General features: G+C 39.1%; 1 protein-coding gene across 3 annotated transcripts in view; it reads left to right on the forward strand.

The window, feature by feature from the left end:
• MET (MET proto-oncogene, receptor tyrosine kinase) overlaps positions 1-21346 on the forward strand; it is a 114971-nt gene extending 93625 nt beyond the window's left edge. For all 3 annotated transcript variants that reach the window (XM_005899132.3, XM_070369587.1, XM_070369586.1), the window contains 7 exons: positions 1211-1441; positions 3351-3431; positions 5353-5534; positions 8373-8482; positions 9685-9850; positions 18864-19000; positions 19106-21346. In XM_005899132.3, the coding sequence (XP_005899194.2) occupies positions 1211-1441; positions 3351-3431; positions 5353-5534; positions 8373-8482; positions 9685-9850; positions 18864-19000; positions 19106-19322 (1124 nt within the window). In that variant the 3' untranslated portion in view covers positions 19323-21346. The remainder of the gene's footprint in view (positions 1-1210; positions 1442-3350; positions 3432-5352; positions 5535-8372; positions 8483-9684; positions 9851-18863; positions 19001-19105) is intronic.
• The last annotated feature ends 303 nt before the right edge of the window (positions 21347-21649 follow it).

Raw genomic sequence — 21649 nt, forward strand, 5'->3', positions numbered from 1 at the left:
GTCCAGTGTGGCAAACACTAAACATGTTTAAGTGGGTTTAAGAATAATCAGAGGTACCATCAACTTTCTTTTTATGCTGCTCTCTTAAGTTCTCATTCTCCTGATCATTTGCAAGCAAACAATATTTTCTTTTGATGCTAATGAGGACCCTCCCCCCACATAGGCCTCCCTTCTCTGTGTTATATACTAATACATTTCAATACCCAACCTAGTTTATCTTCAAGTCAGTTGCTTCCAATATAACACCCTCTCCTTGACATATATGGATTCCCATTGGAAAGGGCAAAGCAACTGTTGCCTTCTCTGCCCTATTTGACATTAAGAAATGTGCTCTCAGCCCCACAATTTCCTACCTAGTAAAAGGGAACCTTGCCTGAGACTCGTTATAAAGATCAACTTACAAGGAATGTTGATGTGATCCCTTTCCAAGTGCCCTCTAAGCAATGAGGATGGCACACCAACCCAGTCCTTAGCTGCTCCCTCTAAACAAGGATAATACTAGATCTGCTGCCGCCACCACAGGATGGAAAACTTACCACAAATATGGAAAGTTTTCATTTCTAAAAGTTTAACCATTATACATGTCTAGTTGTTTGTATGTATGTGTGTGTTGTGTGTGTATATATATATAGAGAGAGAGAGAGAGAGGAAAGAGAGAGAGAGAAAGGTATATATTTCATTATACATATTTTTCTTTGACCAGGAATCCACATACATTTTGAGCAATACTAATTAATTCCATTAATAAACATTAGTCTCTCAAAAGGCTTCTTTTTTCCTTTTCCTAGAGTTCAGTTGAATTTTTGTGGGACAAGGCAGTTGCTTGACTACTTTTGCCACTTTTCATTCTTATGAGTATAGAATGTTAAAAAACAACCCTCAAGCTTGACTTTTGCTATATAAAAGAAAATGTCTAAGGAAATGAAAAGGAAAAAACCAACTTTCAAAGTTACTCCTTAATGTAAGAAAATTAATAAATGTTTTTTATAAACACATACACACATACCCATATCTTTTCCCAATTTACTATTTTATTAGATCAATTCCTTTGTAAAGGTTTTTCCTAGCCTCATGTAGTGATACAATAATTATTTCTTTACATTTACATTTAAGTTTTGATTTTGTTATTAATTCAGTTTGCTTCTCCTGTTGCAGTCCCCACTAATTGAGGTTTTGCTACTGTCTCTAATAATTTTGCTTAATCTTGCAGACCAGTTTCCTAATGCATCTCAGAATGGGTCATGCAGACAAGTGCAGTATCCTCTGACAGATCTATCCCCCATCTTAACTAGTGGGGACTCTGATATATCCAGTCCATTACTGCAAAATACCGTCCACATCGACCTCAGTGCTCTAAATCCAGAGCTGGTCCAGGCAGTTCAGCACGTAGTAATTGGGCCGAGCAGTCTGATTGTACATTTCAATGAAGTCATAGGAAGAGGTAAGTATTTCCACTCAGCTTTTTGTTAAACACAATTTTCCAGTAAGCATTTTATCTTCTGCCTTTACAGATTAGGAATTAGACAATGGTGAAAGCAACTGACAGAGCAGTGATAACAAGTGCGCTTGATTTCTGTTCTGCAGAAGTACAACCCTGCAAATCACATCCATGGGGATTTGCCCCTGTGCATGGAGACAACTTGATAATCACCCAGACATCTTACTAATGAATCACATTCCTTCCTCACCTTTTTCATAATGACAACTATAATTTCTTGAAAGTGCCTTTTACTTCTGTCTAAAAATCATTCTATTAAATTCTAATATTTTCACTCATATCTCCTTCCAGTCTTTCTTTACCCTGAGAATATTGACTAACTCTATGAAGTCCTGGTTTATAGCAGTTTGTACACTGCTGGACAGCATCAGGAGAAAGGGAATTTATAGCCTTCCCTTGATCTGAAGCAGTATACATCATCTCTACAATGCACTCCAATTTCTTTATACAAAGAGGAATGAATATTTGTATTAAGCCAGCCAGAGCAGCAATAACAGCTAGCATATACAGTACTGGAGGAAATATTGAGCAGGAAAAGAAACCAACCAGAAGCCAGGAAATGAACTCCACTGTTCCCTTTTTTTTCTAAAAAGGTTTTACCTTTAATACCAAGTGGCTTCTGATCCTTTTATTCAGTATGTGCTGCAAGAGATAGCACAGATGTCAGCCAGCATGATGCAGAGGAGGCTGAAGGGACATTCACTAGGCCTTCCCATTTTCCTGTGATAGCATCAACACATTCCTCTATCATATACTCCAGATTTTAGTCCTTAGCATGCTCCCCTTCACAAATAGCAGCCTCACTGTTAACAGACATCTTTCACATCAGAGTAATACATAGTTCTTTTACCAGTCTATAAATCTCAGTAACTACCAGTTTTAGAATGTGTGACTAAACTAATTATGTTCTAATTCTACATATTCTAAAATTAGTATTTTGTATTTTTATCATGAAAGGTGCTAAAATGGCAGTTATCTCTCTTATAAAGTAGTAATATGAATGATTCTGTGAATACTACTGTTTATTTATATGCTTTCCCCAAGAGAATGTGAGCCCTCAAGAGTGTAGGTTTTATTTATTCATCTTTGCATTACCAGAGGGTAGACTAATGCCCAACACTCACATGCTAGGCACTCGGGGAGTCTTAGCCAGCTGGATGAATTTCTTAATGACTTACACAGCTATCAGACATTTGGAACCTCTGGGGAAAATTACTGCCACTGGATGAAAGGCTACCATTGGGAAAGTGATGTGGCTAAAACCAGAGAGAACTGGATGAAATGACTCAGAGTGAATTTGCTTCATTCAGGCCATTGTCTTTCAGTTTCTGCCAGCCTGGATTTCATATTAACCAGTGACTAATGGGGGAAATCCTTATTCTATAATGCTCATCTTATTTCTAATGGTGACATTTTTATCTCATTTCAGTTTATTGAAATATAGAGACCTTATTTTATTGTAGTTCTTCATGTGGATAAAACTTTATTTTTATATTTAAAAGATATTTTTTGATCCTTAATAATAATGTTCCTTATATGAGGCAGATGTTACTCCTGTTTTCACTGGTTCCACTGCTATTGAATAGTTTATTATCTTAACCTCTAATAACAATTACATCACCTAAATATTTTACCATGTATTAAATAATAATATTGCTCTTATCTTTGAGTAAAATATATCTACATATTTTACAAACACAAGTAGTGGTACTGTTAATCAAAAGCATAAGAAACAATGTACTTTTTTGCCATGTAGGAAACAAACAAGAAATGAAGATCATGAAAAGCTTAATAAATAATACTAAACAAATAAAACTAATGCAGCACTAACCAAGTTCCCTCTATCACGTAGGACATTTTGGGTGTGTATATCATGGAACTTTGTTGGACAACGATGATAAGAAAATTCACTGTGCTGTGAAATCCTTGAATAGTAAGTTGTATTTTATTTAACAGTGGAGTACACCTCTGTGGCTGCAGACTAATAAACAGTTCATAATAAAATGTTGATTTACACTCTCCCTTGTGGAAAAATCAGTGACTAGCTGGAACGATGGATCTAATCCTAAAATGTGTGATCGAAATTCTTATTGAAATATTTCCCCAGAAATTATCCCTCAGAGCTCTCATAAGTAAGAATGAAAGAGATTCTTGGATGAGCCTAAGTATCATTTAAATATGTTTGGCTTATAATATTTGTTTTGCAAGTGACATTTATGGAAACTATTGGAAGCATTTTGGCGCATACAGTAGTAATGACTCATTGTACCCAGAGGCATTACTATAATTATTTCTTTAACCACAACTTCCATCAAAAAGATAAAAAATGAAATAAGTCAAACAAGAGAAAACAGCAGAAAATTGAAAAATTATAAATGTGGTAATACCTCATTTATCCACATTTTTGATGAATGAGATAATCCATTAATTAAATGAACTTCCTTAGCAAGTGATACTTACCCCCTTTTAAAGCTAGAATATATATATTTTTAGTATTATTTACTATTGAGAAAAATCTGCTTAAAATGGAATGCATACTCCTTTTAAGAAGCAGGGAATGCTAGAGTTACTCAGTTTTCCTGGGTCTTTCCCATGTATATGTGTTATTAAACTTAGTTTGAAATTTTTTCCTGTTGAAATTTTTTCCTGTTTAAAAAAAGAGAGAAGAAATATGGAATGCTTCCAAACATAAACTAAGACTTTATTACTGACCCAGAGCCATAATTATGGCATGAATTACTATCTTGTACAACCCACCGTACTCCTTATAGTCGAGTTTGCCTGGCTTCACCTTTGCTGACAGGCCTCACATGTCAAGTCAATGTGCTTGCCTTTTCTACCCTCATTTCTAAGTTTCTGCTCATAGTTTGAGGCAGCCTAAAAAAATGTTAACAAGATACATTACAAATTTATATTGGAATTAATGTTTTCAATGCATGTGTGAAAGGTTTTCCTACAAGATATGTTATCAACAGAAATATTTCAGCCTTTTTGAACATAAATCTGCATGCTGAACAGTGTTCTGTATGGTTCATTTTGTTGGAAGTCTAACTACAAGATAATTAAAACAACAATTTATATGAAATCTAACTACAAACTGTGATGGATTAAGTATAATTGTCAATAAATTTGCCTCAATAAAGAGCAGTACTGCCAGTTGTAGTAAGAAGTCCTATTGCCAAGAAATCTTTCTCTGTCCCTGGTGTATGTTGATCTCTATTTGGTCCAGATGGATGTCCAGGCCTTAGATGCACTGCATTTGTAAAAGAGTATCATCACTGACACTGATACTAATCAGATTAATAAATTAAAGGATGTTAACTCTTCATTAGTGCTGACTAATATCAGGCCCTTGGGATCTCTATTTGGAAACTATTATAACAAAAGAGTCTACGTAGATAGCATAGGCAACATTTGGTCTTCAAATCCTCCTAGTCCAGGGACTGGAAAACTATGGCCTGCTGCCTGTTTTTGTAAACAGTTTATCAAGACTCAGCCACTGTTATCAGCCATTAGTGGCTGCTTTTGCACTGCAATGGCAAGAGTTGTGTATTTGCAACAGAGACCATGTGGCTTAGAAAGCCAAAAATATTTACTGTCTTGTCCTTTACAGAAAAGTTTGCCAACCCATGCCTTGCTAGACTCTTTCAAAAACAAGGGCAGGTGGTGACTCAAAAGTGCAGCACAGGTGACATCATTCACTCAATTGTATTGTAAAATAACACTCTGAGGATGAGGCATCAGGGCAAGATGTAGTCCAATGGCTTTATATTCTGTGCTGTCTCTCCCTGAACCTGATGAAGTAATCATTGTCCCTGTAATGAAGTTAATGTCTCCACTGCTGGCTTTCTCAGGAATCACTGACATAGGAGAAGTTTCCCAATTTCTGACTGAGGGAATCATCATGAAAGATTTTAGTCATCCCAATGTTCTCTCACTTTTGGGAATCTGCCTTCGAAGTGAGGGGTCTCCACTGGTGGTCCTACCATACATGAAACACGGGGATCTTCGAAATTTCATTAGGAATGAGACTCATGTAAGTATATTGCCAAGCTTACTAACTTATGAACTAGCCTTAAGCCAGCCAGCCTTCCAAAAGGTGCTATTTTGAACCTTTTTAAAATTTTTAGCCAAAGAAATCCATGTGAAATGTTGACACCGTTCAAATGGACAGAGGCCCATTCAGTTCTCTGGTTTCTCAAAATCCTGTGTCCTAGTGGGAAGATAGTGATACATAGAAGGGTTTCCAGGGATGGTGATTCTTATCTGCCCTGCAGGCAGCCTTGCTCTGCCATCCCCCAGACAGGTACACATCTTGCAATGCCTACTATACACCACAAAAAGCACTGCACAGGAGACATAGAGCCAGAATGAGCCTCAGCCTAAAGGCAGTTTTAACCTTAGAAGGAAATATATTGAAAATTAATTATGAATGAATCTCACTATTCTTCAAAGTTGCTGCCCACTCTTCCACCTCAGGACCTTTGCATTTCCTAGTCTCTCCACCTAGACTACTCTTCTCCAAAATATCCACATATCTCACTTGGTTATTAATTTCAGCTTTCTGCCCTAATGTCATCTTCAAAATAAAGCTTCCCCAACTTGTCTAAAATTGCAGCTGACCACTACACTCTCATGCCTTCTTTCTTTCTCGTCTCCGCTGCTTTGTTTTTATCCATCACTCCCTCATATACTGAGGCCTGAATTGTCCAAAACTGTGGCCATAAGCCACTCATGAAATGTGACTAGTGTAAATTGAGATTTGCTGTAAGTGTAGAATACATCCCAGGTTTTCAATATTTAGTATAAAAAAAGAAGGTAAAATATCTCATCAGTAATTATTTATACTGATTACATGTTAAAATGATATTATTTTGGATATGTGGGTTGAAAAACATACTTTGAAAATAATTTTTGCTTGTTTCTTTTTAATTCTTTAATGAGACTACTAGAAAAATTTTAACTACATATGTGGCTTGTCTCATATTTCTATTGAACAGTACTCTACTAGGTAATAAATAAATGATAGCTGTGTATATGTATATATGTGTGTATATACACACACATACACACGTATCTTATTAGAGTACAAGCACATGAGGGTAGGTAATTTTGTTTGTATGTTGTTCACTGCTATAGCTCCAACACCTAAAATAAAGTTAAGTACATAGACTCTCAGGAGATATCTGCTGAATGAATGAGTTCAGGGTTACAAAAGAGATTCTTAGATGTTTCCAAATGACAGTTTTGTTAGTGACATTTATGCTAGTTCCAAAAAGGCTGAGCAAACAATGGCTAGACCAGGAGTAGGGAGGGAAGAAGAAGTCTCCAGAACTGAAGTCACAGATGGCCCCAAGCTGCTTTTTGGCTTCTGTGAACAGACCTCTTTAGACATTATGGAGTAGTTTTACTCTGGATCAAAAAAACTTCATAAACATGGGATCAGATTCTTAGAGAAATGAGCTTTAGGATAGTAAAGAAATATTTTGCATTCAGTCAAAAGAGAATACTCTCTAGCTCTGAATTTTTGCAAATAAGGTGAATTTACTTTACAAAATACCATTGCCTTTATAGTCCAGGGAGTCTGTACTTATTACAACCACTAACAGATATATCTTAAAGAGAGGCCAAAAACACAGGAAATGGCCTCTCTACGTGCTGGATGCATTAAGGTGGGCTGTAGTCCTCCTTACAGGGTCCCCACTGGCTGCCTCTTTACCTCACAAACTTCACTGTGGCTGCTGAAGAAGAGTTATCCTGTTCCTGATGACCAGGCACTGCAGTGACATCTGGGTGACTTCAGATACAGTTCTTATAGTTACTAAAGCCATTATGCTGTCCATCCAAGTTTATGGGTTGAACATATGGAGAATGAGATCTCCTGTTTTCTGTGTGGGTTCAGGCCACTGTTGCTTCAATACCAGTAGGAGGGCTTCTAATATGATTGATTTCACTAAGCTTTGGAGTCTTAACAGATATAGGCTTTGGAGTCTTAACAGATATAGGCTAAAATCCTAACTCCACAACTTACCATCTGAGAGATTTAGAGTGATTTATTTCTCTCAAAGCTTCTTGTATTAACCATGTATTTCTGGAGACCTGCCGACCCTGGAAGGACTGCTTTCCCCAGTTCCCACAGGAATGGCAAATTCCCAGAGGTATTAAACAGCTCACCTTCAGAGACCATGCCTTTCATCACTAAACCAACCACTCCAGAGCCCATACCCCAACCACCTCCTTTAAAGGGTGCCAACACCCTGGCCACCATCTACCTGCCCTCATCACTTCAAGACCAGGTACTAGACTTCTAGGGACAGTCCTTACACCCCAGACCCACTGAAATTATTCAAACCAGCTGATTCTAAGCTGCTTCCTCTGCCTCGCCCGTTCCTTCCCACAGAAATCACCATAAAGGCTCTTGCTTATGTTTTCCCCTTGTTTCCTCTGCCTCCTAACCAACCCTGGTGCTTCCCTGTGTGGCCTTGCATGACCTGCCATGCCTCCTCTTGGGAATTGTGAGTAACAGTCTTTTTGATGGCCTTTGTTCCCATCTGCTGGCTGTACCCTACCTGAATAATAATAAACTCCACATTTTAAAACAACTCCAGTTCCCCATCTGGAAAATGGACAGAAGTGAGTGTATAAGGATTAATCAAAATTTATAAAAAACCTCTAACATGGTATATTGCAAATAACAGATACTAAGTAAATGATGATTATCAACAGGAAACAAGTTATTATTTGAAATAGGTAATTCTTTGCTGTTGATAAGAAATTGATAAGGTAATTCTTATCAATATTTCAGAATTCTAAGACCATAGCTAGAACAGTAAATGCTTATTGTTTATGGGTTTCCAATTCTCTTTGATTACAGAACCCAACTGTAAAAGATCTTATTGGCTTTGGTCTTCAAGTAGCCAAAGGCATGGAATATCTTGCAAGCAAAAAGTTTGTCCACAGAGACTTGGCTGCAAGAAACTGTATGTAAGTATAAGAATCTCTGTGCCTGCAGTCCATAAGTGACAGGGAGGAACCTGTTTCCCACTCTTCAAGGCTAGTGAGGATGTTTTCTCTTCTCACGTAAAAGTCCTCTATTTTCGTCACAGTTCTAAATCGATGTGTAAGCACTGGGTATGTAGGTGGAGCTTTCAGGCTTTATCAAACAGAATTTAAAAGGAATTCTCCCGAGGGGGGTCTTAAACAGCTGTTGTGGCCCTAGCTTTTCTTTTTCCTTCCCGCCCATAGCCCCCAGTGTTGTGGTTTCACACTGCATTAGTGTTTGGAAGGGACAATTCGATCTGCAGCATTTTACAGTGAAACGGAGAGGGGCTGGTAACACAAATACCAACATATTGTAACTTCCCAAGAGTGGATTTGAAGTCAGCCTGCAGAAACCCTACCAAAAATGGTATTTGAGAATGAATATACAAAGAGGTTTATTTGTGTCTGGCTGCCTGGGCTGTATAATACAACAGTCAACAGTTGGTAATTGATTCAGTGCTTTCCCTTCCATAGCACTGATTCATGACTTATGGTATGTGTGAAAGAAAGAACTGTGCTATTAATTTCCTACCTTGGTTTTGGTCAGTGTGACAACATAAAAGCCATCTTAAACAAAGGATACATAGCCTCAGATAGAAGAATTGATTTTCCTGGAACCCTGCTGTTTTCCTAGATGCTTTACTGTGCATCCGTTTTCTCTATTACCTCACTGGTAAAAAGAGTTGTAGGTACTACCTAGCCCGTTGAGAAGGAAAAAATGAAATAACAGTCCCCTGTCATATCTCCCCCATAAAACTAAGTATTGCTAATAAGTTGACAAATGGTAATTACTGATTGCTTTGGGTAGTCAGTTGGCATACTCGATTTAGCAACCAAAGAAAGCTGGGAGGGTGGCCAATTTTACTACTTCTCCAGATCTACATTAAAGCAAAAAAGATTTTCTTATGCCACATCATTCACAATCTCTTCCCTTGGCCTGTTGAATTTGAAATGTAAATGTCAAGCATTTTTATTCAAGGATTCCATTGTGATTTAGCGCTAGTCAGTACAGGCCAGATGAAGCCCTTCCTGCAGAAATTATGGATTTCAAATACTGAAGCTGCTTGTTCTAATCAATAGAGATTCAGAATCACTGTAAATTATTCTCTTTTAGCCACTGGTAATAATTTTTGTTTTTTCTGTAGGCTGGATGAAAAATTCACCGTCAAGGTTGCTGATTTTGGTCTTGCCAGAGACGTGTATGATAAGGAATACTATAGCGTACACAACAAAACAGGTGCAAAACTGCCAGTGAAATGGATGGCTTTAGAAAGCCTGCAGACTCAGAAATTTACCACCAAGTCAGATGTGGTAATGTATTCATCACCTCAACTTCCTCTTTACTTTCATAGCCAACTTTTATATTAATTTTATGGGAACTTAATTTTTTTAAAAAAGAAATCTTCAACACCATAATTTCAGCTTTTTTAATAAGTAAAAACGGGCTTGATTGTCTAACAGGTACCCATACTATGGCCTCATAAATTCATTCATTTATTCAAAAAATGTTTGAATAAATGTCCAACAGAACAGCATGTTAGGTCCTTGGGAACCAGGTGTAAGCCCTGCCCTCCAAGAGCTTTGTTCAGCAGGAGAGGGAAGCCATTTCATCACTAACTCACACAAAGTAGACTGGGATTAATCTAGTCACTCGTAGCTCAAGGGCAGAAAAATTCTACCTAGAGAAACCTGGAAGCTGTCTCTGAGGCACATCTAGCAGTGAAGACATTATTCCTTTGCCTAGCCCTCCTTTATCTGCAAAGGTCATCCTCCTCTCACAGAACAAGCATCTGAGGGCGTGCAGCAGAGCTCTGAGGGTGGGGGAGACACTCACCTGGGCAGCTGAATCTACCGTACTGCCCTTTCACCTGGTGGAGAAGGTGAGTCTTGAAATGGGCTTTAAAGTAAGGATGATGGAATGGACGGTAAAATAAAAAATGCCAATCCAGGTGAGATAAAGGGGCAGGAAAGTATACACTTCTTTAAAGTTCTAAGCAAACAATAAGCATTGGTGATTTGGCAAAAATAGAAGGCACAGAGGGAAGTTATGAGAATAAATTGAGAAAAATATTTTCATAGTAGATCATAGAGATCCTTGGAAAGCAAACTAGGGAGTCTGGAATTTATTCTCTGGCCATGTGGAAACATTAAAATGTAATCAGATTACACTATAGCCTTTCTTCATTCTGCAAAATGTTTTGAGAGGAGTAGACACAGGAAGACAAAGTGAGAGGTAGAATATGAAATAACATAGGTACTGTCAAAACAGAAAAGATGGAAGAGAAGGCATCTCAGAGGTGGAAACATCAGTATTTAGCAAGAAATTGATGAAAGGCATAGCTGAGCGAAGTTATATACTGGTGTAATTACAATTATGTGAGATAGAGGCACAAAAGCCAGTTTAAGAGGAAAAATAGCAATCGTGCCTTGCACATGCTGAGTTTGACCTGGGAGTAGGAAATACAGACAGAGGTGTCTTTCATGCAACTGAAAGTGTGGATCTGCAGCTTGTACAAACACTTTGGTTGTCTTAATCAACACCATACACTGGGTGGCTTACACAGCAGATGTTTACTTTTCACAGTTCTGGTGGCTGGAAGTGGGAAATGGGGATTCCAGTGTGGTCAAATTCTGGCGAGGCAAGCACATGGTCACCTTCTCACTATGCCTTATGCTGGGGAGAGAGCAAGAGTAAGCTCTGTGGGTCTCTTCTTGTAAGGGCACTAATCCCATCCTCATGACCTCATATAAACCTAATTTTCTCCCAAAGCCTCCCCATCTAAATGCCATCACACTGGGAGTTAGAGTTTCAACATACGAATTTTGAAAAGGATGGTGCACAATTCAGTCCATAGCAGAGGTCATGGCTGGAAATAGGCTTTTGAGACTCCAATACAGTTATTCAAAGGAACCTACATACATGCCATGAAGGAGAAAAGCAGAGAGATGGGAGACCCAGAGGAAGAGAAAGTGTCAAGAAGAAATGGGGTATGGTCAGCAGAGGCTCCTGCTACTCAGAGCACAAGAAGGGTCTTGGAACCTGAATGATTTGGTCTAGAGTGTGTGGAGGAGCCTGGGTGTTGAATGGAATGTTCTATTTGCCTTTCATAAATCAAGAGGACTATGATATGTGGAGGTAGGAAAACAGCAATGCCTCAGTCCTTGACGATAACAAGAAAAGCATTAACTGGTGACATCAGCAAACAAGATGGGAAGGAAATAGCATTAATGGAGGACATAGATTGCAAAAGAGAAAGGATTGGCAGCTATTAAGATGTAACATGGGATGGGGATCTGTGTGTGGCTTTGGGAGGTGAGAAGTTGTCTACCCTCCTCCCTGAGAGTCAGCAAGAGAGAGAGGTGTGGCCTCTATTGGTAAGAGTTTTGAAGACATTGTGGTCTTTAAGTGAAAGTAGAGTTTCGGTTCCTGAGGAAGTGGAAGAGTCATTAGAGAATAAGCTGAGGGTGACTGAGAGCCTGTTTTCAGTGAACACATGTATCACAGGACATAGTGGAGGAATGGGACTTCAGGGTGGTTAAGATTGGTAAATGGATGTGATAGTCCATGCTAGAGCTTATTGCCTGGATTTTGATCCTGAAAGATTGTGAAAAAGAGGAAATAAAAAGGTGCTAGAGAGGTAGGCTGAGAAAACATTAGTGATGGTGACAGGTAAAGGCATCAGGTAAGGAGACTTAACCCATCCTGAAAGCATACACATTTCATCTAGACTTGACTACTGCTAGGAAGGAGACGGAGAAGGCAATGGCACCCCACTCCAGTACTGTTGCCCGGAAAATCCCATGGATGGAGGAGCCTGGTAGGCTGCAGTCCATGGGGTCGCTAAGAGTCAGACATGACTGAGCGACTTAACTTTCACTTTCCACTTTCATGCATTGGAGAAGGAAATGGCAACCTACCCCAGTGTTCTTGCCTGGAGAGTCCCATGGACGGAGAAGTCTGGTAGGCTGCAGTCCATGGGGTCGCACAAAGTCGGACACGACTGAAGCGACTTAGTAGTAGTAGGAGGAGGAGGAAGGAGAACCAACTCTTAGAACTCAATAAGAAGGCAAAATAACCCATTTTTTTAAAATAGGCAGAAGATTTGAATAAACATTTTACCAAGGAGATGTATGAATACCTAGCTAATAAGCACATGAAAACATATGCCCACACAGAGACTTGCTCATGAATGCTCACAGCAGTGTTATTCATAATAGTCAATTATGAATAGTCAAAACCAGGAGCAATTTTGATGTCCATCAACTGGGAAATGGGTATATAAAGTGTGGTATATCTATACAACAGAATAATGGTATTCAGTAATGAGAAAGAACCACTGATGCATGCTGCAATGTGGATAAACCTCAAAAACATTATGTCAGGTGAAAGAAGGCAGACTCAAAATTATTACACATTGAGTAATTCCATTTATGTGAAATTTCTAGAAAAGGGCAAAAAGCTGAGACAGAAAACAGATCAGTGGTTGCCTGGGGCTGAGAGTGGGAGCAAAGATTGACTACCAACAGGCATGAGGGAAGTTTCTGGGATGTTAGAATTGATCTAAAACTGAATAGTGATGATAGCTGCACTACTATATAAATTTACTAAACATCATTGACTATACACGTACAGTTGGCAAATTTTATGACATATAAATCATATCTCAGCAAAGTTATTAATACAAGTGTGATGAAATTTTGGATGCTCAAGGCAAGAGTTGGGATTCTGAGCTTTTTGATAGTCCTGTACCACTCACCACTATCTCCACAAAAATACGCATGCACAGCAAGAGTTTAGCACTTCTTGTAAAGCAACTGTCACTCAGATACTTAGGAAATTTACACAGGCTTCTATAGATTCAAAGTGCTATGTCTTTCTCCCTCTCATTGAAAGACTCTATACTGTACTATATAAAGGGTGAACCTGAGTAGTCCATACCATGCTGCTTTGACAATTGTTATTGATTGGATGGTTATTGATGGTTATTGATGGATTTATAAATTTGCATAAAGTTTTCATTTCTAGGACAGCACAATCTTTTGAATGTTGACATGGAACATATCCAAGCACCTGTAATAACCTGTATTATGTTGAGACCTACAGACAAAAACTTGCCTGTTTGTAGGAAGGTGTACTTTCTCACAAATGCCCAGATGCAGTTCAGCTAAAATCTAAATACTCTTGAAAGCCTTTCCAACAACTGAAGTATCTTCTATACATGTAATTACTCATATCCAGTGTTGCATAGTGTTTGTGCTTAGTACAAGTGCTTTCACTGAAGTCAGTACTGACTTCTTTGTTCAACGAACTGGCTTTCTCATCCTGCTTCATCATTCTGCTGCATTTAATATCATCAGCTGTCCTGCTCTTGAAATTTCCTTCTCCTTTGTTTTCAGGGCCACTGTACAATCCTGTTTTCCTCCTGCTTTTAGACTGTGTTTTCTTTACCTTGACAGCTTCTCTTTCTTCTCTCACAGCCTACATACAACTGTCCCCCAGGATTTTGGTCTTAAGGTGTCAGTCTCTCTCAACAGTTTCAACCATTTCCATCAACAGTCACCTTTGCATCTCTCTTACGAGATGTTTTCATCAGCAACACAAATTTACTGTGTTCAAAGTCAAGTTCTTTTCTGCCAACTGTTGATGCCTCACTTCTTTATTTCTATTAATGGTATCACCATTGTGCAATATACCAACTCTTCATCCTTTCTATTGTGCAGTTCCGTAGGTTTTAAAGATTGCATCAGTTGTATGACCCAAATCACCACAACCAGGATGTGAAACAGTTCCATCATCCCAGAAAATTTCCTTACACCTCTTGATGGTGTAACATACCCTAACCTTAAAACCTGGAAACCATGGGTTCATTTTCTCTCTGTAGTTTTACCTTTTCTAGAATGTTCTATAAATGGAATCATACAGTAGATAGCCCTTGAGTCTGTCTCCTTCACATAGCATAATGCATTTGAGAGGATCAGTAGTATCAATGTTTCCACAGTTATTCTTTTTTTATTATGATAAAAAACATAAAGTTGACCATCTTAACCATTTTAAGTGTATTGTACAGTGTGCACAGTGCTATGCAACTGATTTGTAGAACTTGCAAAGCTGAAACTCTATATCCACTGAACAACTCCCCATTTCTCCCTCCCCCAGCATCTCTGGCAACTGCCATTCTACTTTCTAAGAGTTTGACTATTTTAGATACTTCATTATAAGTGAAATCATAGTATTTCTCTTTCTGTAACTGGTTTATTTCACATAAGTAGGTTTGCTGGATCATATGTATTCTATTTTCTAGTGTTTTTTAAATTGGGTTATTTTTTATTTTATTTTTAAGAGTTCATTATGTGTTCTGGTTATAGGTACATGTTATCAGATATGTGTTCTTACAAATAATACTTTTTAGTCTGTGGCTTGCCTTTTTAATTGTATCTTTCAAAGAGCAGAAGTTTTCAGTTTTATTGAAAAGATTATCAACCTACCAGTTGCTAAATTTTATCAATTAATCCATTTTTAAATCAGTTATGCTTTTTTATAAAGGTATTATATCAGTTTACTTTTCTATTTTTTTATTGAAGGATAATTGCTTTTTTGAATGCTCAAATTTGGCTATATCTATTCCTTGATTGCTGCAGCAATGTGCCTATCACTTTTTATAGCTTATAATAGTCTCTTACCTCTAATAACTGCTTTCAGCTTCGTCTTTGGTAAAACTAGGCAGAGATTCTTCAGATGAGCTCACTGCTGGTGCTCAGATATTCAGAAAGCCTTGATCATTCACACAATAAGCATGAATGACTGTGCTCTCCTGTCTTGAAGCTAAAACTGACTTGCTTCCAATCATTTTTAATGCACAGGCATCGTACACCTCCCCCACCCCTTTGTCTCTCTCTGTCCTTCTCTATCCCTCCCTCACATGCCCCACTCCCACTTTCTGTTCTTGGTCAGTATCATTCTCTTCCTTCACTTCCCCACCCCCTACCATCCAGTCAGTCCAAGCTGTTAAGGGGAATTTGGAATGCAGACTGTTCATGAAACTGCCTCCCTCTCACCTCTTCTGTCCCATGATTTCTCCAGTCCTCCGCTGATATCAGTTGCCTAAATCCTACAATTCCTTGGGTTTCCCTGGTGGCTCAGCTGGGTAAAGAATCCACCTGCAATGTGGGAGAACTGGGTTCAATCCTTGAGTTGGGAAGATCCCCTAGAGAAGGGAAAGGCTACCCACTCCAGTATTCTGGCCTGGAGAATTCCATGGACTGTATAGTGCATAGGGTCCCAAAGAGTTGAATACGACTGAACGACTTTCACTATAATTCCTTATAGGACTAAATTTATCCAACTCTTCCCCCTTGTTTTTGCAAATTTGCCTCCAGACCTCCTATAACCTAGGCTGTCAGTTAGGGAGACCTGATCACACACTCAGAGAAGGCAATGGCACCCCACTCCAGTACTCTTGCCTGGAGAATCCCATGGACGGAGGAGCCTGGTGGGCTGCAGTCCATGGGGTCGATCACATACTAGTAATCAGCCTCTCAGAACTTCGGTTCCTCATTCTTGAAACATCTACAAAACTGAATACATTACAGACTTGTTATAAGGATTAAATAAGACAATCTTTTTTTAAAGGGCATGATGCCCACCCATGCCAAGCTCATTTGATGACACGTGCTCTCTCCCACCGCTTTAATTCGGGAAAGCAAATTAGAGAGTTCGCTCTCCTGGCAGAGTTCAGTCTCTCCCGGGAGAGAGAGAGTTCAGTCTCATAAGGTTCCATGTTGCCAGTGTTCAGTAGCAGCCCTCACCTGCCCCATTCAAAAGTGTCCTAACTGGTCTCCATATTTTGGATGAGCTTCCCCTGTTTGTTTAAAGCAGTGTTTACAGATGCAATCTCCTGGAGCTCAACCCCAGTCACGTCCCATTGATTTCAGTTTAACCCATGATTAACATTCAAAAACACGGTCCCCTTTCAACCTTATCTGTCCTTCATCCCTTCATCTGCTCCACACGTCAAGCAGAGTGACCTGTTGTCCTTACAGTTCAAAAAAACACGTTTGAGTGTCTTACCCTTTACCCCTGGGCCCACTGCCTTCATCCAGAATACTCTTTCTGCCCTCACAATACATGTATCTACAGAACAAACTCTCGCAGTTTCTCAGGACCCACTATACTGTCACTTTCTTCCTGAAGCCTCTCTTAGTTACCCCATTATCCCTTAGCCTTTTCACAACATCTGTACCTCTTTTCTATAATAGCTCTGTATTGTAGTTATTAGATCTTATTGTTCTACGTGACAGTTAATTACATAACTAATTGCATAATTCTCTCAACCCTGTTAAATCAGCCTCAGGGCCTGTCCAGTAACTTGGACAGTAACCTACCTGTGCATCATCAAAGGTCAGTGTGTGCTAAGTCACGTTCATCGTGTCCACCTCTTTGTGACCATATGGACTGTATCCCGCCAGGCTCCTCTGTCCATGGGATTCTCCAGGCAAGAATACTGGAGTAGGTTGCCATTTCCTTCTCCAGGGGATCTTCCCAACTCAGGGATTGAACCTGCATCTGTCTCCTGCATCGGCAGGCCAGTTCTTTACCTCTAGCACCACGCCACATGAGAAGCCCTCAAGGGTCAATAGATACTTGTTAAACTGATTTAAATTCTAATGCAAATTCTGGGACTTAACACAGTGGTGTCATCAGAAGTGGCTCAGAAGATTTTGAGGCTTTGAAAACTTTGAAAGGCTCCTGCTGCTGCTGCTGCTAAGTCACTTCAGTCGTGTCCAACTCTGTGTGACCCCACAGACGACAGCCCACCAGGCTCCCCCGTCCCTGGGATTCTCCAGGCAAGAACACTGGAGTGGATTACCATTTCCTTCTCCAATGCATGAAAGTGAAAAGTGAAAGTGAAGTCGCTCAGTCATGTCTGACCCTCAGCGACCCCATGGACTACAGCCTTCCAGGCTCCTCCATCCATGGGATTTTCCAGGCAAGAGTACTGGAGTGGGGTGCCATTGCCTTTTCCATGAAAGACTCCAGAAGACAGCAAATTTATCTAGTACTCTGCCCCGCCTCCCCCCACCCACCCACCCAAGGAGTTTGTTTTCTCTATTTGGATCAAGGAAGTCAGTGGCCTTAAAGCATTCTTAAACTTGGACGAAAGGAAAAAGTCATTCATGGAGATTTGTATCAGCAACTACAATGTCTACCTGCTTGCTTCCTTTCAGAAACACATGCTTTAGTCTCCTTGCTGAGTTATGAGCTACACTTGCATCTCAGTTTTATGTTTTCCGCTCTTCATGTCTGGGCTATATTCTCCTTCCCCTCCAAGCTTCTTTTTCCTCAGGGCCTCATTTCTGCCCCTATATGCTGCTGTGTGCAAGTGTCTTGGAAGTGTGGTGAGAGAACTGGTTTCCTGGGTCCTCTGCCCGGGGGGTGACCCACACATATTGATTTACTCTCATTGTGTCATTCTCACCTTGGCACATGTCCAGGGTGAGATAACATGCATGACCTGATCTATTCCAAGGAGAGTGCTCCAAATCAAGAAACTGCATATTTAGTAAAGTTTGGTAGACCAAGCAAAACCCAAGAGTCGTGAACTCTGAAATGTTTATCCCTGTGTGAATTCAGATTTATTGAGGAATTTTTAGCAGATCAGTCAACCTCTCTGTGTCCTTGTGATCATCCTATAAAGTACTGTTACAGCTGTTTTATATTAATTTCCTCCTATAACATTTTCAAAATATAGTTATTTTATTGAAATTCATTTTCATTCAAGAGCCTTGATGCTGAGCAGTCTTATTACTTCTGATTTTTAATATAGATTTTTATTTTTACTGACTTAGACCTTTTAACATTAACTTTTAGATATGGTTACATTTCTTAAGGAGTATTTCCATTCATTTGGAAATTCCACAGATTTAAATTTTGGAAGCCTTGTCTTCTTTTTTTTTTTTTTTACTAATAGTCTAAAATTGTAATGAAGCCATTGAATAAAGAAGGATAGAAACATGTTAATGCTGTGACTCCATAAGAAAGAACTTGGAAAACGCACTGTGCTAACTACTGATGAAATTGTAATCATCATGTGGATTTCAGGCATCCTTTTTGAAAACTTTACATTTACTTGTAATCTAAATTTTAATTCTGGCTTAAACAAGTCATAAACTTATGTTACTAATTGTCTTCAAGGAAAACTTTGCCTAAAACAGCAATAGTGTTGAATACTAAACCAAGTTTTGTAATGAAGACCTACTGATCACCTTTCATATTTGTGCGGCCATTCTTCCCTTACCTGGATTCTCCCTTCCCTTGTTTGACCAGTGGTCCTTTGGCGTGCTTCTCTGGGAACTGATGACAAGAGGAGCACCACCTTATCCTGACGTCAACACCTTTGACATAACAGTTTACTTGTTGCAAGGAAGAAGGCTCCTACAACCTGAATACTGCCCAGATCCCTTGTAAGTAAGAATTCCAGCAGTGTCTTCTGTAGCTCATATGTTCTTTACTTTTGCAGAAGTGCTTGCCTTAAGAGTCCTCACAGCATTGCATCCTTTCTGAAACAGGTATGAAGTGATGCTGAAATGCTGGCACCCTAAAGCTGAACTGCGCCCATCCTTTTCTGAACTGGTCTCCAGGATATCCGTGATATTCTCTACTTTCATTGGGGAGCACTATGTCCATGTGAATGCTACTTACGTGAACGTCAAATGTGTCGCTCCATATCCTTCTCTGTTGTCATCACAAGATAATGTCAGTGGCGAGGATGATGATGACACATGATGGATGGAGGCACCTGTGCCACTGAGTCCCCGTCTGAGAAACATCACTGAACTGCCTGAACAACAGTCCACCCTTTGTCCAACATTCTTTTCACTGCCTGGCCACTGAAAGGCCACCGGGTACTTTTTGCTTTTGCCAAGATTGCACTATTATAGGACCTTATATTGTTATTAAAATGACTGGATTCTACAGAATTTCTCATCTGACAAAGCATCAGAGCAAGCAGCTTGGTCTCGCAGACCAGTGACCAACAGCAATTCTGCAGCTGTGATAATGCTTCTGTCACATTCAGGCCAAAACCCAAATGCTGGGTTGAAATTTTTTAAAATCAAGATCCCACTTGATTTCATATGGGAAAGTGAAGCAATGCATTTTGAAGACTTCTTAATGACAGAAAATTCAAAAGAAATGGTAATGTCCCAACAGGGCATGGCAGCCCTGGAACCAAACCACTCATTTAGAATTAAAATGTTTCAAAGAACTTATGTGTTGTATGAAAAACACATTTTTTTTATCACCGATGTTGTCATTTGCCCATTAGGTAAACATTCCCTTTTAAATTTTCGTCTACACATTCCTTTTATTGGAGAACTATCCATAGACAATACAGTCAACATTTCAAAACAGCAGGACATGAAATATGTTTATAACTTTATAGGAATATTTACATATTGTACATAAACAACATTTACGTTTTCATAAAATAGCTTAGTCGCAGTGAAATATTTGTCATTTAAAAATCAACTGTTTAAGAATGATACTTTGCTAATCTGGTTGTGGACACTTAGAAGTTTTATCTTTTTTTTAATGACAACTCTGAAAATAAAACAAGTAATTTGTGATGACAGTTGTTTTTAAAGGTAACTCAGCATGTTTTTGAAGCAGAATACCTCTGACTAAAAGCATTATTGGTTCCAACCATGGCTTATATGTAGAGCCTTGGAAAGAATCAATGGACTGGAAACGTCAGCCTCTTTGTCAGGTGGCAGCTTTCCACCCCACAGACAATTGAAACAACCAAATCAGGGGGAATCCAGTTTTGTATTAGAACATTGTGTGTTATTAAGCAAAACATATTTTAGAGAAAAAATATGTTGATTGAAAGTTCTGACCATTTCGCCTGGATGAACAGTTACTCTGGTCAGGACTTTTGTGATGTTTTGTTCTGTGGGATTTTGTGCTTACTACTGTATAATGCATGTGGCACAGGATACTCAAACTGGTTTTGTTGATGTAAACATTTAAAGTATTATATTTTTATAAAAAGGTTTATTTTTAATGATGTGAGAAAACTTTTGTTAGGCCACAAAAATACTGCACTGTGAACATTTCAGAAAAGGTATGTCGAACTTGGATTAATAACAGCATGATTTTAAATGGCTGTGAATAAGTGATAAGGAAATGTACTGACTGCCAGAACTCCCCACCCTCATTACATCACCAGGACTTGAAGCCAAGGGTTAACACAGCAAGCTATAAAGAGGGTGTGTTTATAGTAGAGTTGAGCTAAAACCCAATAGTAGAGTTAAGCTCTTTTTGTGAGACAGTGATTACAACTGAAAGTTCTTTGACAGTGGTGGAACTTACCAGAAGACCCAAGGAATTGTACTGCAGAGATATTCCAATTCAAATATTATTATTTCAGAAGTGTATAGAGTGATACTAATTACAGAATATTGTAAATAATGGATGAGGAAGAAAAAAATCTGCTCTGCAGGAAAAAACGGTTTCTACTAATGTCCGGAGAATGAATACATCAAGAATAGAGCTTATGGAAACAACTCATCAACAAGACTGCACACCTGTATATATGCTTGAAAAAGCTACAATGTGAATTTCATGTTTGCTATTTATAAACGTGTCCTTTGGTTAATATGTCTAGACAGACTGTGGGAGTTAAGTGATTCTTCTAAGAATTAGATACTTGTCACTGCCTATACCTGCAGTTGAGCTGAATGGTACTTTGTATGTTAATAGTTGTTGTTCGGATAAATCATACAATTAAAGTGATGTATCGTCTTGTATACTGAAAGTTGGTTATTGTTAGTCATGCTTGATCACCTGCCCGTTTACATAAGGACAGGGGAAGCCTAAGATTGATTTTACCTGGCTACATCAAGTCATCCATTAGAAGAGTGTTGTTAGTCAAGTTAATGCTGCTGCTGCTGCTGCTGCTGCTAAGTCGCTTCAGTCATGTCTGACTCTGTGCGACCCCACAGATGGCAGCCCACCAGGCTCTCCCGTCCCTGGGATTCTCCAGGCAAGAACACTGGAGTGGGTTGCCATTTCCTTCTCCAATGCATGAAAGTGGAAAATGAAAAGTGAAA

The sequence above is a fragment of the Bos mutus genome, chromosome 4 (assembly GCF_027580195.1).
Source record: "Bos mutus isolate GX-2022 chromosome 4, NWIPB_WYAK_1.1, whole genome shotgun sequence".
In the NCBI taxonomy this organism is placed as follows: domain Eukaryota; kingdom Metazoa; phylum Chordata; class Mammalia; order Artiodactyla; family Bovidae; genus Bos; species Bos mutus.